Source organism: Pan paniscus, chromosome Y, assembly GCF_029289425.2.
Source record: "Pan paniscus chromosome Y, NHGRI_mPanPan1-v2.0_pri, whole genome shotgun sequence".
Lineage (NCBI taxonomy): Eukaryota > Metazoa > Chordata > Mammalia > Primates > Hominidae > Pan > Pan paniscus.
Window position 1 is genome coordinate 9,105,216 of NC_073273.2, and position 22,909 is coordinate 9,128,124.

The 22,909-nt window shown below is 35.3% G+C and overlaps 1 protein-coding gene across 1 annotated transcript in view; it reads left to right on the forward strand.

Annotated features, from left to right (window-relative positions):
• The first annotated feature begins 2,596 nt into the window (after positions 1-2,596).
• The window catches only part of LOC129395621 (deleted in azoospermia protein 4-like), a 46,696-nt gene continuing 26,383 nt past the window's right edge, over positions 2,597-22,909 (forward strand). The window contains exons 1-17 of the mRNA XM_063601993.1: positions 2,597-2,629; positions 5,097-5,243; positions 5,520-5,611; positions 6,172-6,223; positions 6,660-6,723; positions 6,813-6,951; positions 8,357-8,429; positions 9,181-9,229; positions 10,793-10,851; positions 15,938-16,084; positions 16,361-16,452; positions 17,013-17,064; positions 17,501-17,564; positions 17,654-17,792; positions 19,198-19,270; positions 20,013-20,063; positions 21,631-21,702. Of these exons, the coding sequence (XP_063458063.1) occupies positions 2,597-2,629; positions 5,097-5,243; positions 5,520-5,611; positions 6,172-6,223; positions 6,660-6,723; positions 6,813-6,951; positions 8,357-8,429; positions 9,181-9,229; positions 10,793-10,851; positions 15,938-16,084; positions 16,361-16,452; positions 17,013-17,064; positions 17,501-17,564; positions 17,654-17,792; positions 19,198-19,270; positions 20,013-20,063; positions 21,631-21,702 (1,398 nt within the window). The remainder of the gene's footprint in view (positions 2,630-5,096; positions 5,244-5,519; positions 5,612-6,171; positions 6,224-6,659; positions 6,724-6,812; positions 6,952-8,356; positions 8,430-9,180; positions 9,230-10,792; positions 10,852-15,937; positions 16,085-16,360; positions 16,453-17,012; positions 17,065-17,500; positions 17,565-17,653; positions 17,793-19,197; positions 19,271-20,012; positions 20,064-21,630; positions 21,703-22,909) is intronic.

Below are 22,909 nucleotides of genomic sequence, written 5' to 3' on the forward strand. Positions count from 1 at the left end.
CCTTGAGTTATAAGTTATAATTATTTACAATAATACTTTTCATTTTTAGAGGTAGAGGGAAGAAATGCTTATAGTTTCATTAGGTTTTTTTCCTGATTATAAAAGTAGTATATTTACTCATTTGAAAACAATCACAGTAAGAAAATAGCAGTCCATCTTAATACCAACACATAAAACCACAGTTAAATTTTGATACATGAATGCCTTTCCAGCTTATTTTTATGCATGTATTGCAATTGCATATAGATAGGCCAGCTTTTACAAAAGTTACATAGTGCTGCTTAATACTATTTTACAACGGGCAGCTTTCAATTAATGTGGGTATTATTCTGAAGATAACTTTAATTTTCAGTATATCATGTTAAAAATTGTACTGTTGTTTTACTGAATTCCCTTATGATGAATACTTTTTCAGTATTAAAACTATCATGGGCTGGGCGCGGTGGCTCACGCCTGTAATCCCAACACTTTGGGAGACTGAGGCGGGCGGATCACTTGAGGTCAGGATTTCGAGAGCAGCCCGATTAACATGGTGAAACCCCATCTCTACTAAAAATACGAAAAATTAGCCAGGCGTGGTGGCGTGCACTTGTAATCCCAGCTACTCGGGAGGCTGAGGCAGGAGAATCATTTGAACCTGGGAAGCAGGTTGCAGTGAGCTGAGATGGTGTCACTGCAATCCAGCCTAGGCAACAAAGGGAGACTCGGTCTCAAAACAAAATTTTAAAAATGCCATGAATGTCCTTGTGTAAATATCTTGGCACACTTGTACTTAATTATTAATTCCTTGAGATGAATTGCTGTAAGTGGCATTGCTGGGTGGAAGTGCTTTGCCCTTTCATAACAATTTTAAATTATGCTCCTCATTAGTATAGTGGTGAGTATCCCCCTGTCAAATTATGATACACCTTTTCCAAGGTGCTCTTGGTAAAGCATGTATCAGTATTTTCCCACTGATGGTGTGTAGAGTGATCTCTGTTCCACACCCTTTCTAATGAACGGTATTAGGATTTTGTACATCGTCAGCCTAATAGCTGGATAATATTACACTATGTTGATGTGCACTTTTTTGAATCATCAGTGAAGTTGAGCATTGATCATTCGCTTTTTAGATTTCCTTTTTTAATTTTATTTTTCTTACTGACTCATAAAAACTCTGTATTAATATTCGCACTTGTCATACATAGTGGGAAAATATATATAGTAGTAATGATGAGGTGCCATGGTGCCCTTACCTTATTCCTATTTTCAGTGGAGATGGCTCTAGTATTTCACTGTAAGCTTCATGGTAGGGTAGAATTAGATTGATAGAAAATAAGAATCCTCTATTTCTATTTTACTTAGGTTTTTAAAAAATTTAAAAATGAATGCTGTATTTTATTAAATACTTTTTCAATGATGAATTAAAGTAACGTATCCTGCGAATGCAGTATTCTTGCATTGCCAATATAAACTATATTCTTTCCTACTGGAATTTTGCATTTGTGTTGAGGAGAGGGTTGGACCATCTTGATGAGGCTTTGTTGCTTATGTGCTGTTAACCTTTGTAAAATGCATTGAGAAGTACTTTTTTCCTCTTTGAAAACTGAAGAAAAGAGTTTAAATTTCTTAATCTCTTCTTCTATCTTTACTTCAGGTTTCTGGCGTCTGTGTGCACCTCTCTGTGACACACCACATACACCCAAGTTACCTGTTTCTTTGCAAGTTGAAAAAACTCCCAGGGAAACTAAGCCAAATACCATTGGGTGTTCTTTTTCAAGATTGTTTGGGAAGAATTAAAATTTCTGTACAAGTTGACCATGTCGTTGATTTCAAAATTTATTCCTATAGAGTTTGTGCATAACAACATTCTTTTATAACCACGGGCCACAACCCATTTTTCAGGTCTCATATATTTTTGCTTTTTCTTGCTTAGTTTTGCAACGATTGTGTATTGCTTGAATTTCATCCTTGCCACCCACCACTCCCCGGGACTCTGTTCTTGGATTAACTTCTGATTTTCACGTCATATTTTCTTAATTTTATCACTCTCTTTATTTGCTCCTCTTCCTATCGCTGTGAATGTAACTTCGATGACTACAAATGATAGGCTTTTTCCTGGCCAGTTTATGTAAATAACAATTTACTTACATGTTCACATAGTAATTGCATTAGATAATACTGGCAGAGGAGCTGACATGGCAGGAGTTTAATGATAATTTTTTCCAGCTTTTAGCTGTCTTTGTCACTTGATTGTCCGCATATAACAAGGAATATGTTTGCTAGAAATAGCAATGAGAGTTGTGATTATGACGGTCTTGAAGCTCACCCCTGTTTACTATTGCAACATTTCTCATTTGAAAATTCAACAACTCACTTGAAGATACGGTTAAGAAAATTGCTTCTTTAATGCAGTTTGTTTTCAGGATGCCATTGACGGTTACGATGGTACTTTCTTTAAAATTAAACGTTTGCTTATCCGAAGCATTCATTTATATTTTTGGCCGTAGTTTAAAACTAACCAAAGATTGTCTGTTGATTGTGGATTTTTATATATACGTTATATAATTATGTATAAGTACACAGTCGGAATTGAACAATCCCTGCTACTCGAGCCATGGTAAAAGTGAAGTACATTGCAGAAAACGAAGTACATTGCTTACCTTGTTAGCTTTGAGCGCCACCTGCTGGCTGAGGACTAGGACATGATCATTACTTCCTTAATTTAAAGTATTATGACGCTATTAAAGAGATTCAGTGAATTTTATATGTACGATTCCAGTTAAGCAGGCAGCCGGTTTGTAAGATCCAAGCTAAAGTCAGACTTCTTAATCATATCAAATGCCTTTTTTCTTCTTTACCAAACTACGGTTATTTCGAGTATCCAAATGAGTATGAGAATCAGAAGAGACACCCGAGGTCTTTTCCGGCCATTCGTTTTCAAGCAAGGAAGCTGAAACCGAGGTCATGAAAAGATTCACTTTAGTGAGCGATGGAAATCAGGTTCTTCCCAAAGAAGAATTTTCCTCTTCAATTCTTGTGGCACGGTGACAAGGTTTCTTAACCAGACCCTTTTCAAATTGCGCACCAAATACTTCCTTGTTGTAGGAGGCTGTCTTTACACTGTAGGATGCGCAGTAGTGTGCCTGGCCTTCGGCCCATCAGATTCCAGGAATACATCTCAGTTGTGACAGCCAATCTCTAAACGTCGCTAAATGCCCCTGGGGCTCAAAAATCTTGTCCAGTTGAGAATCAGTGCATTTCCATAACCTCTCATAGTCTGACACAGTTTTCTGCCAGATGTTACATTTCTAAATTAGAATACATCCAAACACTATGGTGCCGAGACAATACTGTCATATAGCTTGTTTATCAAGGAAACACATACCCAAAGTTCATCCACAAATCAAGGGGGAATTGGAAAGGAGAAAAAGAAACTACAAGAATTTCAGAATTTGTTTTGTTTTGTTTTATTCTGTTTGGGATTTCTGAATGAACGGAGAAGGAATTGGTAAATTGTCTATAGGGAAGGGAGATCTAATCAGGTTCCCAGTAGTTCAAGGTAGTGCAGCTTAATGTCATTTGGAAAAAACAGTAATGTGAGACATTTTTGAAAGGGAAAACTTTAAAAATAGTGTTTTAAATTTTTCTTTCACATCATTGTCATGAAATAACGCTGTTAAAGGAAAGAATTAGGAATTAGTTACAAACCCAAAATAGCAAGTACAAGCACGAAAGAATAGAGAAATGCAGTAACCTCGGCTTTAGTTGATTTGACAATTTAGATTTCATCTCTAGTAAAGCTGTGTAGAATCAGTAACTTCTAGGCTCTAATTAACAAAGCAGGAACCCTCCTTTCTTATTAACTTCTGTAACATTACTGTGTTCAAAAAGATAACACAGTTTCTTTTGTCTTTTGTTTTCTTTCAGACAGGTATATGTGTAATAGCTTTCTCTTTTGCAGCATTTTGTACTGACATTTGTGAAGTCAACAGCACTTCACCAATGATTTTTAAATTAATGATGTGTCATAGTTTCCTGATGTGTCAGTTAGTTCTTAATTAAAATTTTTTCAAAATAAGTCAGCTAAATAGTGAAGCCAAAAAAGAAACTTGAAAACAAATCGGCTGAAAATAAATTCAAATAACAGGACACTAACTTACATTGGCACACCACTTGTACCACTTTATACGTACAAAATGAATTCACAGATGTGATCTCATGTCATTCTCAAAGCACTTTGCCCACAGATACGTAGCTGGCAAGTAGGTGGCTTATAACCACTTACCTGTAAGGGACATAAACCTAGATCTCCTGACTGAATTAATTTTTGTTTCACTATGCTATATTGTTTCTCCAACGTATGTATTACTTATGAATACTACTTCAGAAAATTTTACATTAACCTTAGAGTCTGCTGTGGAAAGAATAAAGACAGTTCTGATCAGAATCTAGAAAATTAGTGAGTTATATGTCTTTGTTTTTTTATCTGAAAATAAAGATGGTATCATTTATATCTATCAGCCCACTGTGAAAATCAGAATTATCAGTCAGACTGATTCCGTGTTACTCAGGAAGTAAAATGTTATTTCAAAAGATGCTTTGAACACCCTAGCGTTACGGAAGAGGATTGTAACAAATTGGTTTAAAACGTTGAGGCTTATTTTCTTTTTGGTGGGGCTTTTTTTTTTTTTTTTTTTTTTTAAGATTTATCTTTAGTCTACTCAGTAAAGTGAAAAGTTGTTTATGAATATAGAACAGGATGATTTTAATAACTTTAATTTTTACAAATCTAAACTCTCTAGTTTTGGGTGTCTTTTTTAACTACTTCACACAGTACTTTCACAAATACTAAATGGGTATTCTTCCACAGCGTTATACAGGACTCGGTGATGAGCGGCACTAGGTTTAAGAAAGTACTGTATCCTTCGGTTAAAATTCCATGCTGATGTACTCTGATAAGTTTAAATCCTGAGCCTGAACTGAGCTGCACTGGTGACTAATTTACAATGAAAGTAATTTATATAAAATATACTTAAAATACAAAAATGGTATTGCACATTATGTATGGGTTTTGCCTGCATACGTAATTATGATGTCTGCTTTCCAAATTACAGTCTGCTGCCAATCCTGAGACTCCAAACTCAACCATCTCCAGAGAGGCCAGCACCCAGTCTTCATCAGCTGCAGCTAGCCAAGGCTGGGTGTTACCAGAAGGCAAAATCGTGCCAAACACTGTTTTTGTTGGTGGAATTGATGATAGGGTATTGTATTCGTACCTCATTTTTACCTTAAAATACATCATGAACAATGGGATTTGGGCCCTGTTACAAACTTAAATGGTTTTTTTTGTACTTCCTGGAGGTTTAGAATTGCTTTTAGGTTTGACCCATAGGTACTAAAAATATCTTTGACAAAGGGCTGCTGGTCATTCGGGGATAAATGGGGGAGAAATTTCCACCTCATGGTAGTAAAATTGTAGTAAAGTTGAAATTTTTGAATGCTGAATTTTTACTCTGACGTTCAATTCTTTTCCATAGACGGATGAAACTGAGATTAGAAGCTTCTTTGGTAGATACGGTTCAGTGAAAGAAGTGAAGAGAATCAGGAATCGAACTGGTGTGTCCAAAGGGTGAGTAATCTTATCAAAAATATGTGAACTCCAGTCACCTATTCTATAAGTATCAGACAAGACTTCAAAACTGATATTCTGACCCTTGTATAAATGAAATATTCTGCAGTGTTAATTTCTTTCACGTAGGGGATAAAAGGCTATTACCAGTTCTTCTATTTGACCATTTTTCTAATGTTTGTTTTTAAATGTCTCCAGTTTCTATTTCATACAGATGAGTTAATCAGTCTTCTCAAATAATTGTTTTCTTCATACACTGCACAGCATCTTAAATTTTAACCACTTTGTCTTAGACAGTAAGTTAAATTCAGGTTCACAGATATGAATTCTTTGTTAGTCAATAAAGTTTTCACACTGCCCTAATCCTAGCACATTTTGACATAGTTCTGCTTAAGAAAAAGTGGTATTTGTAGAGGATCTGTCATGTACATCTTAGCAAATACTTATCATGGTATACTATTCGTCTTTTGTCATGATCACTTCTGTATATAGAAGAGTAGAACTTCTGAACCACGTGCTGTATGATGGTGATTTTATGCTTCATTTGTCTGCCTTTATAGCTATGGATTTGTTTCGTTTGTTAATGACGTGGATGTCCAGAAGATAGTAGGAGTAAGTAATCTAATAGAAAAATCTCTTATTTATCTTATTGCTACAACGTTTAGTGTCAGTGATATACTCGGACTTGTGTAAAATTTGGGGAAAGACAGACTTCCTGTTCAAAATCCAAACTCAGAGTAACCTCACATAGCTTGTTTGATCCTGTTTATTTTTGACTGGACACCTAGTTTCATGAACTACAGACAGGAAGGGTTGGAGACAGGGTGATGGAAAGTTTTTGATCAACTTTCACTTGATGCCTCTTGACACTGATTAGAGTAGTAAGGGTAAGTAAGGTAGCTTCGTGATGACAAATTTTAATTTGGTGCGTGGTTGTCCCCGATCTTCTGTGATGATAGGTACTTTAGAAGACTTCAGGTGTTTACCCAAGTCTTGGAAGCTAACACTTGAAAATTGATTCTAGTTTTGTTAACGGTTCTATTTTCAGTCACAGATACATTTCCATGGTAAAAAGCTGAAGCTGGGCCCTGCAATCAGGAAACAAAAGTTATGTGAGTAGGAAAAGAAATTGTTCTTTTTTGACCCGTGTAGCTTTTCAAATAACTAAAAATAGGCTTTTTTCTTCTTGCTTTTTAAAAAGGTGCTCGTCATGTGCAGCCACGTCCTTTGGTAGTTAATCCTCCTCCTCCACCACAGTTTCAGAACGTCCGGCGGAATCCAAACACTGAAACCTACCTGCAGCCCCACATCACGCCGAGTCCTATAACTCAGCACGTTCAGGTAAGAACTGCTTATGTTCCTGTTCTCTTGTTTATTGTAGTCATCCTTCCCTCTGTGGAATTGTATCTACACTTTCCATAGTAAGTGGCAATAGAATCCCTGTTTGAACAGTGTGAGTAACGGGAAATCTGTTACTTTTGTTAGAAATTTCTTATTCTTCGTGTTCGTCATTTGAGCTAAGAATCTTCTGTATACTTGGCGAAGCTTTCTCTTAGAAATGACCTCTGTAGACACATGAACAAATCTCTTCCTATCTCTGCCTCTTTCACCTCATATAACTAGTTCCTAAAGTATTTGGAAGCAGCCCTCCTTATGTGTCTGCCTAGTTTATTGTTCTCTAAGGTTAGCAGTTAACCTAGCTATTCTTTACTTGCAATGATTTCCAGATGCCTCCTCATATAAATTGCTTGACTTCTGGGTACATTCTGGTTCTGGGATGGGTAGATTTCTGATCTCTTTTGCTCTATCTAGAAATCCCGTGAGTTTCTGGCATGTAATTTCTCTGATGCTGGTTGCTTTGATATTTAAAGTAGGATTTGACATACTCTTGTCACTTACTGGTGATAAATAACGTTTAGTTTGTTCTTCGTTCATTTTATTTATGTGTTAGTTTAAAAGAGATTTTCTTCGATGGAAAATAAAGTAACCAAATAGTAGTGAATTAGTTCTTCAGTGTCTCTCATTTGTTGACATTTTCCGTGTACTTGAAACGTGTAGGGTCCACCTCTTCTTCTTTTTCCTTCTCTGAGCAATGGCTAGAAGAAAAGCCCTACTTGTTTGTAGCATTTACTGTGAGCCATTACTGAATGTGGGTGTATTGATGAATGATGCTACCTGTATGTTTTTAATCAGTAAGTATTTATTGAAAAGTAGAAGACATTATACTGTCTCTTTTCCAGCTGTGGCTTATTTACTGCCCTTAATCTGTGGAAATGAAGTACAGAGAAAGCCGTAACATCTGTCGAAGAACTACAGTATTACCCTATAATATCGTCAGATAGCAAACAGTCTAGAAGTATTTTGGCAAAGAAAGAGCAAATGTATTATTTTAACTTACGTTGAAATCTATCTTAATAGAGCCTTATCACCAGCGTAAGAAATAACTTCTGGGTGGGCATAAGTACACAGTATAAATATGGTGGACTTTGGCCGGTGCAACAGTCACTTGTTTTGTCATTTGTCTCTTCCCCCTCCCCGCCCAAAGGGTAGCACTTGACAGAGAATATTTGTTTCTTCGTGTCAGTCATTCATTTAGAAATCTGTATTTCTGTATGTAGAAAAATAATTACCATTTCAAGGTTTTTCGTATTTTTGTTATTTTGGGAATGATATTGCTTTCTAGTTAAAAAAACAAACAAACACATTTTACCGTATTAATCCATTCTTTCTGTAAACTTTATTCTCGGCTTATTCTCCTTATCCAAACTCACCAGGTCAGGTCATCACTGGGTATCAGTTGCCTGTGTATAATTATCAGGTGATTGAAGAGGGAGTAAAATGATTTACTTTCAGCTACTACTGAGGCCTTCAACTTGTTTATACAAATTGCCTGAATAGTTTGTCCTTTTAAACTAGTGAACTGTACCTAAAATTTAAGAAATCACTTAAAATTAGTGTAATGAAGACCTCTGTAGTATGTAGAAGTGATGAAATAAGATTTTGACAGGAGGATACTTAGCAATAACTTTTCTGCAGAACAGTTTCTGAGATTTGGTGTTCCTGTCTTGGTTTCAGCATGAATTTTGTTATCTTTGCTGTCAAAGAGCTGAAACATGGCAGAGTGTCTTTCGTGAATTTTGTAGAGATACGGAGTGAAATAAAAGCTTTACCCAATTCTTAGAGCGCAGAATTCCAATTGTGTTTTTATTTTAGCTTGCTGCTTCATGATAAAGACTTCTCTGGGTCTCTTTTCAAGGATACGAGTATATCTGTGACCGATAATCGTATCTGTGGTAACAAATTCAAAGAATTAGTATCTTTGAGAGTTCCACAATGCCATTTGCAGAAAATTGGGAAAAAGGTGAGGTTTTCTGTGTAGAAGGAACAACAAGAACTTCAGGGATTAGAAACCTAAAGTACTTCTTTTTTTCTATTCTGTTTCGTTCGTTATATTAACCAAGGAGCCAGCATGAGAAGTACTTCAGTATTGTGTATCTCATGTGTTTTTGTAAAAGTACAGGAATATTTGAATAATATTGGTTTCCTTTTTTTTTTTTTTTTTTTTCAAGTTGCCACCACAGTGGCCTGTTGGGGAGCAAAGGAGTTACGCTGTACCTCAGATAAAGTGAATGCGCCGAACCTATACTCCCTGTTCTTTCTTTTTTTTCTATGTCATATATGCCTATAAATTTTTTAAATTGTTCTTTGTATTAATGTGGCACATTTTGTTACTTTCTTTTTAACCCAATTTTAAACTCCTATGGGAGCAACAGTGCCTTTTTCTCTGTCAGGTTTTTGCATGCTTAAGGAATGGCTCGTATACATAATGATAAGAATTCAGTAACTTTTTGATAGACTATACACTCCATGAAAGGTAGTATTAATAGTGGCTTTAGAATGAGCATGTATCTGCCTGGAATCTGCCTCTGGCTTTACCGTCCGTAAAAAAAAAAAAAAAAAAAAAAAAAAAAAGTGTTCAAGAGGAACAGAAATGTTTTGCTATTAATTACTCTTAAATAAGAGTAGGAAGAAAAAAGAGTATTACCTCTAAAACACCCGAACTGCTTTCCCCCCACATAACTAGTTCCGAAAATATTTGAAAGCAGCTGTCTTTGTGTGTCTGCCTAGTTTATTCTTCCCGAAGGTTAGCAATTCATCCAGCTGTTCTTTACTTGCAATGATTTCCAGACGTCTCCTCATATAGATTGCTGACTTCTGGATATATTCTGGTTCTGGAATGGGTAGATTTCTGATGTGTTTTACTATATTTATAAATCCCATGAGTTTCGGGCATGTGATTTCTCTGATGCTGGTTACCTTGATATTTAAAGTAGGATTTGACATACTCTGTCACTTACTGGGGATAAGTAACGTTTATTTTCTTTTTAGTTTGTTTTATTGATGTCTTAGTTTAAAAGACATTTTCTTTGATGGAAAATAAAGTAACAAAATAGTGGTGAAATAGTTCTTCAGTGTCTCTCATTTGTTGACGTTTTCCATGTGCTTGAAACAGGTAGGGTATACCTCTGCTTCTTTTTTGTCCTCTGAACGATGGCTAGAAAAAAAGCCCTGTTTCTCACATTTACGGTGAGCCATTATGTAATCTGGGTGTATTCATGTGTGATGCTACGTATAGTTTTCAATCAGTAAGTATTTATTGAAACGTAGAAGACACCATACTGTCTCTTTTCCAGCTGTGGATCATATACTGCCCTTAGTTTTTTGAAATGAAGTACGGAAAAAGCCGTAACATTTGTAGGAGAACTTCATATTACCCTATAATATTGTCAAATAGAAAACCCTTTAGAAGTATTTTAACAAAGAAATAGCAAATGGATTAATTTAACTTACAGTTGAAGTCTGTCTTAATAGAGCCTTATCACCAGCGTAAGAAATAACTTCTGGGCGGGCGTAAGTACACAGTATAAATAAGGTAAACTTGTCTGGTGAAATAGTCCCTTCTTTTGTCATTTGTCTGTTCCCCTTCCCCAGCCAAAGGGCCTCACTTGACAGAATATTTCTTTCTTCATAAAATCAGTCACTCATTTAGAATTCTGCAGTGCTGTATATAGAAAAGTAATGTTTTAAAACTTTTTCATAGTTTTTTATATTGGGAATAGTATTTCTAATTAACAAAATCTTTTACCATATTCATTCATTCTTACTGTAAACTTTATTTATAGGCACACACTACTTACCCAAATTCAGCAGTTCACGGCATCACTAGATATCATTTGCCTGTATATAATTATCAGGTAATTTAAGAGGGAGTAAAATGATTTACTTTCAGATATTATTGAGCCCTTTGTTTATACAAATTGCTTGAATAGTTTGCCATTTTAAAGAAGTGAAATGTACCTAAAATTTAAGACAACACTTCAAATTAGTCTAGAATGAAGGCCTCTGTATTATTTAGAAGTAATTGAGTAATATTTTGACAGGAATGTACTTAGCAAAAACTTTACTGTAGAATAGTTTTTTGAGATTTGGTGTCCCCTTCTATATTGTAGCATGTGTTTTTTTTTTTTTTTTAAATCTTTGCCGTCAAATAGCCGAAACATCCAGACTGACTTTTATCAGTTTTTTAGAGAGACAGAGTGAAATAAAATTATTACCCACTTTTTAGAGCACAGAATTTGAATTATATTTTTATTTTAGCTGGCTGCTTCACAATAGTAGTCCTCTGTGTCTCTTTTCATAGATATGACTGTATATATGACCCATGATCATATCTATGGTAATACATTCAAAGAACTAATATCCTCGAGATTTCCACAATACCAACCCCAGAAAATTGGGAAAAAGTTGAGGTTTTACATATAGAAGTAACAACAAGAACGTCAGGGATTAGAAACTTGAAGTAATTCTTTTTTCCATTCTGTTTCTTTTATTATAATAACAAATTAAAGGAACCAGCGTATGTACTTCAATGTTGTGTTATCTCATGTGTTTTTGAAAATGTGAAGGAATATTTGGATGATTTTTGTTTCCTGTCTCTACTAAAAATACAGACAAATTAGCCAGGCGTGGTGGCGCACACTTGTAATCCCAGCTACTCGGGAGGCTGAGGCAGCAGAATCACGTGATCCTGGGGCGCAGATTGCTGTGAGCTGAGATTGTGCCACTGCACTCCAGCCTAGGCGGCAAAGAGAGACTCAGTCTCAAAAAGAACAACGCTGTGAATATCTTTGTGTAAATATCTTGGCACGCTTGTACTATTAATTTCTTGAGATGAATTGCTGTAAGTGGAATTGCTAGGTGAAAGCACTTTGCCCCTTGTATAACAATTTTATAATGAATTCTCCTTTTTAGTATAGTGGTGAGTATCCCCGCTTATCAAATTATGATACAGCTTTTCCAAAGTACTCTTGGTAAATCATGTATTAGTATTTTCTCACTGATGGTGTGTAGAGTGCTCTCTTTTCCACACCCATTCCAGTGAAAGTTACTAGTATTTTTTAAATTGTCAGCCTAATAGCTGGAAAATATTACATTATGTTGATGTGCACTTTTAAAAATCGTCATTGAAGTTGATCATTGATCTTTAGCTTTTTAAAAATTACCTTTTTAATTTTATTTTCTTACTGATTCATAAGAATACTTTGTATTAGTATTCACTTTTGTCATACACAGTGGAAAACATATGTAGGAGTAATAAGGAGGTGCCCTGGTGCCCTTACCTCATTCCTACTTTCAATTGAGTTGACTCAACTATTTCACTTGTAAGCTTGATGATAGGGTAGAATGAGATTGATAGAAAATAGGATTCCTCTACCTCTAGTTTACTTGGGTTTTTAAAAAATTTAAATTATGAGTGCTGTATTTTATCAAATGATTTTCAGTGATGAACTAAAGTAATGTATCCTGCGAATGGAGTATTCTTGCATTCCCAATGTAAACTTAGACTCTTTATATACTGCTGGAATTTTGCATTTGTGTTGAGGGCAGGGATGGATCATCTGGATGAGGCTTTGTTACCTATATGCTTTTAGCTTTGTAAAACGCGTTGAGAAATACTTTCTTCCTCATTGAAAATAGAGTTTCTGCGTAGCATTCTTCTATTATCTGTGGCCGCAACCCATTTTTCAGGTCTCATGTATACTTTTGCTTTCTTGTGTTTTCTTGCTTTGTTTTGCCAGGATTGTTTATTGCTTGAATTTCATCCTCCCCACGCACCACTCCCCGATAATCTGCTCTTTGATTTGCTTAAGGTTTTTATTCTGATTTTCACGTCATATTTTCTTAATTTTATCACTCTCTTTATTTGCTTCTCTTCTATTGCTGTGAATGTAACTTTGCTGACTACAAATAATAGGCTTTTTCCTGGTCAGTTTATATAAGTATCAGTTTGCTGACAGGTTGACATAGTAATTGAATTAGATAATACTGGCAAAGGAGCTGACATGCCAGAAGTTTAAATAACGATAATTTTTTTGCAGCCTATAGCTGTCATTGTCACTTGGTTGTCCACATGTAACAAGGAATGTAGTTGCCCTATGTAGCAGTGAGAGTTGCGTGTATGATGGTGTTGAAGCTCACCCCTGTTTACTATTGCAACATTTCTCATTTGAAAATTCAACAACTCACTTGAAGATACGGTTAAGAAAATTACTTCTTTAATGCAGTTTGTTTTCAGGATGCCATTGACGGTTACGATGGTACTTTCTTTAAAATTAAACGTTTGCTTATCCGAAGCATTCATTTATATTTTTGGCCGTAGTTTAAAACTAACCAAAGATTGTCTGTTGATTGTGGATTTTTATATATGCGTTATATAATTATGTATAAGTACACAGTCGGAATTGAACAATCCCTGCTACTCGAGCCATGGTAAAAGTGAAGTACATTGCAGAAAACGAAGTATATTGCTTACCTTGTTAGCTTTGAGCGCCACCTGCTGGCTGAGGACTAGGACATGATCATTACTTCCTTAATTTAAAGTATTATGACGCTATTAAAGAGATTCAGTGAATTTTATATGTACGATTCCAGTTAAGCAGGCAGCCGGTTTGTAAGATCCAAGCTAAAGTCAAACTTCTTAATCATATCAAGTGCCTTTTTTCTTCTTTACCAAACTACGGTTATTTCGAGTATCCAAATGAGTATGAGAATCAGAAGAGACACCCGAGGTCTTTTCCGGCCATTCGTTTTCAAGCAAGGAAGCTGAAACCGAGGTCATGAAAAGATTCACTTTAGTGAGCGATGGAAATCAGGTTCTTCCCAAAGAAGAATTTTCCTCTTCAATTCTTGTGGCACGGTGACAAGGTTTCTTAACCAGACCCTTTTCAAATTGCGCACCAAATACTTCCTTGTTGTAGGAGGCTGTCTTTACACTGTAGGATGCGCAGTAGTGTGCCTGGCCTTCGGCCCATCAGATTCCAGGAATACATCTCAGTTGTGACAGCCAATCTCTAAACGTCGCTAAATGCCCCTGGGGCTCAAAAATCTTGCCCAGTTGAGAATCAGTGCATTTCCATAACCTCTCATAGTCTGACACAGTTTTCTGCCAGATGTTACATTTCTAAATTAGAATACATCCAAACACTATGGTGCCGAGACAATACTGTCATATAGCTTGTTTATCAAGGAAACACATACCCAAAGTTCATCCACAAATCAAGGGGGAATTGGAAAGGAGAAAAAGAAACTACAAGAATTTCAGAATTTGTTTTGTTTTGTTTTATTCTGTTTGGGATTTCTGAATGAACGGAGAAGGAATTGGTAAATTGTCTATAGGGAAGGGAGATCTAATCAGGTTCCCAGTAGTTCAAGGTAGTGCAGCTTAATGTCATTTGGAAAAAACAGTAATGTGAGACATTTTTGAAAGGGAAAACTTTAAAAATAGTGTTTTAAATTTTTCTTTCACATCATTGTCATGAAATAACGCTGTTAAAGGAAAGAATTAGGAATTAGTTACAAACCCAAAATAGCAAGTACAAGCACGAAAGAATAGAGAAATGCAGTAACCTCGGCTTTAGTTGATTTGACAATTTAGATTTCATCTCTAGTAAAGCTGTGTAGAATCAGTAACTTCTAGGCTCTAATTAACAAAGCAGGAACCCTCCTTTCTTATTAACTTCTGTAACATTACTGTGTTCAAAAAGATAACACAGTTTCTTTTGTCTTTTGTTTTCTTTCAGACAGGTATATGTGTAATAGCTTTCTCTTTTGCAGCATTTTGTACTGACATTTGTGAAGTCAACAGCACTTCACCAATGATTTTTAAATTAATGATGTGTCATAGTTTCCTGATGTGTCAGTTAGTTCTTAATTAAAATTTTTTCAAAATAAGTCAGCTAAATAGTGAAGCCAAAAAAGAAACTTGAAAACAAATCGGCTGAAAATAAATTCAAATAACAGGACACTAACTTACATTGGCACACCACTTGTACCACTTTATACGTACAAAATGAATTCACAGATGTGATCTCATGTCATTCTCAAAGCACTTTGCCCACAGATACGTAGCTGGCAAGTAGGTGGCTTATAACCACTTACCTGTAAGGGACATAAACCTAGATCTCCTGACTGAATTAATTTTTGTTTCACTATGCTATATTGTTTCTCCAACGTATGTATTACTTATGAATACTACTTCAGAAAATTTTACATTAACCTTAGAGTCTGCTGTGGAAAGAATAAAGACAGTTCTGATCAGAATCTAGAAAATTAGTGAGTTATATGTCTTTGTTTTTTTATCTGAAAATAAAGATGGTATCATTTATATCTATCAGCCCACTGTGAAAATCAGAATTATCAGTCAGACTGATTCCGTGTTACTCAGGAAGTAAAATGTTATTTCAAAAGATGCTTTGAACACCCTAGCGTTACGGAAGAGGATTGTAACAAATTGGTTTAAAACGTTGAGGCTTATTTTCTTTTTGGTGGGGCTTTTTTTTTTTTTTTTTTTTTTAAGATTTATCTTTAGTCTACTCAGTAAAGTGAAAAGTTGTTTATGAATATAGAACAGGATGATTTTAATAACTTTAATTTTTACAAATCTAAACTCTCTAGTTTTGGGTGTCTTTTTTAACTACTTCACACAGTACTTTCACAAATACTAAATGGGTATTCTTCCACAGCGTTATACAGGACTCGGTGATGAGCGGCACTAGGTTTAAGAAAGTACTGTATCCTTCGGTTAAAATTCCATGCTGATGTACTCTGATAAGTTTAAATCCTGAGCCTGAACTGAGCTGCACTGGTGACTAATTTACAATGAAAGTAATTTATATAAAATATACTTAAAATACAAAAATGGTATTGCACATTATGTATGGGTTTTGCCTGCATACGTAATTATGATGTCTGCTTTCCAAATTACAGTCTGCTGCCAATCCTGAGACTCCAAACTCAACCATCTCCAGAGAGGCCAGCACCCAGTCTTCATCAGCTGCAGCTAGCCAAGGCTGGGTGTTACCAGAAGGCAAAATCGTGCCAAACACTGTTTTTGTTGGTGGAATTGATGATAGGGTATTGTATTCGTACCTCATTTTTACCTTAAAATACATCATGAACAATGGGATTTGGGCCCTGTTACAAACTTAAATGGTTTTTTTTGTACTTCCTGGAGGTTTAGAATTGCTTTTAGGTTTGACCCATAGGTACTAAAAATATCTTTGACAAAGGGCTGCTGGTCATTCGGGGATAAATGGGGGAGAAATTTCCACCTCATGGTAGTAAAATTGTAGTAAAGTTGAAATTTTTGAATGCTGAATTTTTACTCTGACGTTCAATTCTTTTCCATAGACGGATGAAACTGAGATTAGAAGCTTCTTTGGTAGATACGGTACAGTGAAAGAAGTGAAGAGAATCAGGAATCGAACTGGTGTGTCCAAAGGGTGAGTAATCTTATCAAAAATATGTGAACTCCAGTCACCTATTCTATAAGTATCAGACAAGACTTCAAAACTGATATTCTGACCCTTGTATAAATGAAATATTCTGCAGTGTTAATTTCTTTCACGTAGGGGATAAAAGGCTATTACCAGTTCTTCTATTTGACCATTTTTCTAATGTTTGTTTTTAAATGTCTCCAGTTTCTATTTCATACAGATGAGTTAATCAGTCTTCTCAAATAATTGTTTTCTTCATACACTGCACAGCATCTTAAATTTTAACCACCTTGTCTTAGACAGTAAGTTAAATTCAGGTTCACAGATATGAATTCTTTGTTAGTCAATAAAGTTTTCACACTGCCCTAATCCTAGCACATTTTGACATAGTTCTGCTTAAGAAAAAGTGGTATTTATAGAGGATCTGTCATGTACATCTTAGCAAATACTTATCATGGTATACTATTCGTCTTTTGTCATGATCACTTCTGTATATAGAAGAGTAGAACTTCTGAACCACGTGCTGTATGATGGTGATTTTATGCTTCATTTGTCTGCCTTTATAGCTATGGATTTGTTTCGTTTGTTAATGACGTGGATGTCCAGAAGATAGTAGGAGTAAGTAATCTAATAGAAAAATCTCTTATTTATCTTATTGCTACAACGTTTAGTGTCAGTGATATACTCGGACTTGTGTAAAATTTGGGGAAAGACAGACTTCCTGTTCAAAATCCAAACTCAGAGTAACCTCACATAGCTTGTTTGATCCTGTTTATTTTTGACTGGACACCTAGTTTCATGAACTACAGACAGGAAGGGTTGGAGACAGGGTGATGGAAAGTTTTTGATCAACTTTCACTTGATGCCTCTTGACACTGATTAGAGTAGTAAGGGTAAGTAAGGTAGCTTCGTGATGACAAATTTTAATTTGGTGCGTGGTTGTCCCCGATCTTCTATGATGATAGGTACTTTAGAAGACTTCAGGTGTTTACCCAAGTCTTGGAAGCTAACACTTGAAAATTGATTCTAGTTTTGTTAACGGTTCTATTTTCAGTCACAGATACATTTCCATGGTAAAAAGCTGAAGCTGGGCCCTGCAATCAGGAAACAAAAGTTATGTGAGTAGGAAAAGAAATTGTTCTTTTTTGACCCGTGTAGCTTTTCAAATAACTAAAAATAGGCTTTTTTCTTCTTGCTTTTTAAAAAGGTGCTCGTCATGTGCAGCCACGTCCTTTGGTAGTTAATCCTCCTCCTCCACCACAGTTTCAGAACGTCCGGCGGAATCCAAACACTGAAACCTACCTGCAGCCCCACATCACGCCGAGTCCTATAACTCAGCACGTTCAGGTAAGAACTGCTTATGTTCCTGTTCTCTTGTTTATTGTAGTCATCCTTCCCTCTGTGGAATTGTATCTACACTTTCCATAGTAAGTGGCAATAGAATCCCTGTTTGAACAGTGTGAGTAACGGGAAATCTGTTACTTTTGTTAGAAATTTCTTATTCTTCGTGTTCGTCATTTGAGCTAAGAATCTTCTGTATACTTGGCGAAGCTTTCTCTTAGAAATGACCTCTGTAGACACATGAACAAATCTCTTCCTATCTCTGCCTCTTTCACCTCATATAACTAGTTCCTAAAGTATTTGGAAGCAGCCCTCCTTATGTGTCTGCCTAGTTTATTGTTCTCTAAGGTTAGCAGTTAACCTAGCTATTCTTTACTTGCAATGATTTCCAGATGCCTCCTCATATAAATTGCTTGACTTCTGGGTACATTCTGGTTCTGGGATGGGTAGATTTCTGATCTCTTTTGCTCTATCTAGAAATCCCGTGAGTTTCTGGCATGTAATTTCTCTGATGCTGGTTGCTTTGATATTTAAAGTAGGATTTGACATACTCTTGTCACTTACTGGTGATAAATAACGTTTAGTTTGTTCTTCGTTCATTTTATTTATGTGTTAGTTTAAAAGAGATTTTCTTCGATGGAAAATAAAGTAACCAAATAGTAGTGAATTAGTTCTTCAGTGTCTCTCATTTGTTGACATTTTCCGTGTACTTGAAACGTGTAGGGTCCACCTCTTCTTCTTTTTCCTTCTCTGAGCAATGGCTAGAAGAAAAGCCCTACTTGTTTGTAGCATTTACTGTGAGCCATTACTGAATGTGGGTGTATTGATGAATGATGCTACCTGTATGTTTTTAATCAGTAAGTATTTATTGAAAAGTAGAAGACATTATACTGTCTCTTTTCCAGCTGTGGCTTATTTACTGCCCTTAATCTGTGGAAATGAAGTACAGAGAAAGCCGTAACATCTGTCGAAGAACTACAGTATTACCCTATAATATCGTCAGATAGCAAACAGTCTAGAAGTATTTTGGCAAAGAAAGAGCAAATGTATTATTTTAACTTACGTTGAAATCTATCTTAATAGAGCCTTATCACCAGCGTAAGAAATAACTTCTGGGTGGGCATAAGTACACAGTATAAATATGGTGGACTTTGGCCGGTGCAACAGTCACTTGTTTTGTCATTTGTCTCTTCCCCCTCCCCGCCCAAAGGGTAGCACTTGACAGAGAATATTTGTTTCTTCGTGTCAGTCATTCATTTAGAAATCTGTATTTCTGTATGTAGAAAAATAATTACCATTTCAAGGTTTTTCGTATTTTTGTTATTTTGGGAATGATATTGCTTTCTAGTTAAAAAAACAAACAAACACATTTTACCGTATTAATCCATTCTTTCTGTAAACTTTATTCTCGGCTTATTCTCCTTATCCAAACTCACCAGGTCAGGTCATCACTGGGTATCAGTTGCCTGTGTATAATTATCAGGTGATTGAAGAGGGAGTAAAATGATTTACTTTCAGCTACTACTGAGGCCTTCAACTTGCTTATACAAATTGCTTGAATAGGTTGTCGTTTTAAACTAGTGAACTGTACCTAAAATTTAAGAAATCACTTAGAATTAGTGTAATGAGGACCTCTGTTTTATTTAGAAGTGATGAAATAAGATTTTGACAGGAGGGTACTTAGCAATAACTTTTCTGCAGAACAGTTTCTGAGATTTGGTGTTCCCTTCTTTGTTTCAGCATGTATTTTGTTATCTTTGCTGTCAAAGAGCTGAAACATCCAGACTGACTTTCATGAATCTTGTAGAGATACAGAGTGAAATAAAAGCTTTACCGAATTCTTAGAGCACAGAATTCCAATTGTATTTTTATTTTAGCTTGCTGCTTCATGATAGCAGTTCTCTGGGTCTCTTTTCAACGGTACAACTATTATCTGTGACCCATAATCGTATCTGTGGTAACAAATTCAAAGAATTAATATCTTTGAGGGTTCCACAATTCTATTTCCATAAAATTGGGAAAAAGGTGAGGTTTTCTGTGTAGAAGTAACAACAAGAACTTTGGGGATTAGAAACCTAAAGTACTTCTTTTTTCTATTCTGTTTCTTTTATTATAACAAAGGAGCCATCATGATAAATACTCCAATATTATGTAACTCATGTGTTTTTGAAAATGTGTAGGAGTATTTAAATAATTTTGGTTACTTTTTTTTTTTTTAATTTAAGATTCCACTGCACTGGCCCGTTGGGGCGCAAAGGAGTTATGTTGTTCCTCTGGTTAAGCGAATTAGTGAAACATATACTTGCTCTTCTTTCTTGATTTTTTGTGTGGCACATATGCCTATAAATATTTTTAATGATTCTTTATATTGATGTGTTAACGTTTTGTTAGTTTCTTTTTAACCCAATTATAATCTCCCATGGGAGCAACAGTGCCTTTTTCTCTCTCAGGTTTTTGTATGCTTAAGCAATGGCTTCTCCAAATAATGACAAGTGTTCAGTTTCTTTTCGATAGATTATTTAATCTAAGAAAGGTAGTCCTAATGTGGCTTTATCTAAGAAAGGTAGTATTAATTTGGCTTTAGAATAGCATGTATCTGATGAGAATCTGCATCTGGATGTACCAACCGTAAAAAATTTCATAAAGAGAAACAGAAATGTTTTGCTGTTAATTACTCTTAAATAAGAATAGGATTAAAAAGAGTATTACCTCTATAACACCTGAGCTGCTTTCCCCCATATAACTAAAATATTTAAAAGCAGTTCTCCTCATGTGTCTGCCTGCTTTATTCTTCTCTAAGTTTAGCAGTTAATCCAGGTATTCTTTATTTGAAATGATTTCCAGATGCCTCTGCATATTAAATTGCTGACTTCCAGATATATTCTGGTTCTGGAATGGGTAGATTTCTGATATGTTTTAGGTATCTGTAAATCCCGTCAGTTTCTGGCATGTAATGTCTCTGATCCTTGTTAGTTTGCTATTTAAAGTAGATTTGACATATTCTGTCACTTACTGGTGGTAAATAACGTTTATTTTCTTCTTAGTTCATTTTATTTATATCTTAGTTTAAAAGACATTTTCTTTGATGGAAAATAAAATAACAGAATAGTAGTGAAGTAGTTATATTCAGTGTTTCTCATTTGTTGACATTTTCCCTGTACTTGAAACATGTATGGTATACCTCATCTTCTTTTTCCTTCTCTGAACAATGGCTGGAATAAACGCCCTACTTCTATCATTTACTGTGAGCCATTACTGAATCTGGGTGTATTGATGCATGCTGCTTACCTGTATGTGTTGAAACAATAAGTATTTATTGAAACATATGAGACATTATACTATCTCTTTTCCAGTATTGGATTATATACTGCATTTAGTTTTTCAACATGAAGTACAGAAAACGCCGTAAATTCTGTAGAACTACGTATTACCTTATAATATTGTCAAATACACATCAGTCTGGAAGCATTTTTACAGGGAAATAGCAAATGTATTAATTTAACTTACATTGAACTCTGTCTTAATGCAGCCTTATCACCAGTGCAAGAAATAACTTCTGGGTGGGCATAAGTACACAATAGAAGTAAGGTTAACTGCCCGGTGAAATAGCCAGTTCTTTTGACATTTGTCTGTTCCCCCTCCACGCCCAACCATAGCACTTGACCGAGAATAATACGTTCTTCATAAATCAGTCAGTCACTTACAATTCTACATTGTTGCATATAGAAAAATAATTAGTATTTCAGAGTTTTTAATACTTTTGTTATATTGGGACTAATTCTTCCTAATTAAAAATAATGTTTTAACGTATTAATTCATTCTTTCTGTATAATTTATTTTCAGGAATATCCCACTTATCCAGATTCAGCATTTCAGGTCACCACTGGATATCAGTTGCCTGTATATAATTATCAGGTAATGTAAGAGGGAGTAAAATGATTTGCTTTCAGGTATTATTGGGGCCTTTAACTTTTTTATACAAATTTCCTGAATAGTTGGTCATTTTAAACTAGTGAAGTGTACCTAAAATTTAAGGAAACACTTAGAATTAGTGTAGAATGAAGACGTCTGTCTTATTTAGAAGTAATGAAGTAGTATTTTGAGAGGAATACACCTGGCAATAACATTTCTGTAGAAGAGATTTCTGAGATGTGGTGTTCTCTCCTTTATTTCTGGATGTAGTTTTCATCTTTACTGTGAAATAGCTGAATGAAACATCCAAACTGACTTTCATGAATTTTCTTAGGGAGATAGAGTGAAATAAATTTATGCTGCACTTTTCAGAGCACAGAATCCCAATTACATTTTCATTTTAGCTGGCTGTTTGAAGATAGTAATTCTCTGGATCTCTTTTCATAGATACAAGTATATCTATGACCCATAATTATATCTATGGAAATAAACTGAAAGAGGTAGTATCTTTGAGGTTTCCACATTGCCAACTCCTGAAAATTTGGAGAAAGGTGAAGTTTCAAATATAAAAGTAACAAGAATGTCATGGACTAGAAACATAAAGTACTTAAGTTTTCCTTTCTGTTACTTTTATTATAATAAAAAAGGAGACAGCCGGATAAGGACTTCAATATTGTGTTTCTCATGAGTTTTTGAAAATGTGTAGGAATACTTTAATAGTTTTGGTGTCCTTTTTTTTTTTTTTAAAGGTGCCACCATAGGGGCCTATTGGGGAGCAAAGGGATTCCGTTCTTGACGTTAAGTGAATTAGCCAAACATAGACTTCCTGTTCATTCTTGATTTTTTTCCATGTCCTATATGCCTATAAATATTTTTGAGTGATTCTTTATATTAATTTTTTTGTTGTTGTTTCTTTCTTGTGAACCCGATTACGAACTCCCATCGGATCAAGAGTGCCTTTTTTGCCCTCAGGTTTTTATGTGCTTAAGCAATGGCAGGTCCACATAATGATAGACTATATAATCACAGAAAAGTGGTATTCACTTGACTTTAGAATTAGCACGTATCTGCCAAGAATCTGCCTCTGGCTTTACCAGCAATAGAAAATTTATAGAAGAGAAACAGAATTGCTTTGCTGTTAATGACACTTAAATAAGAACAGGAGTGAACGAGAGTATTACCTCCAAATCACCGGAGCTGCTTTCCCCCT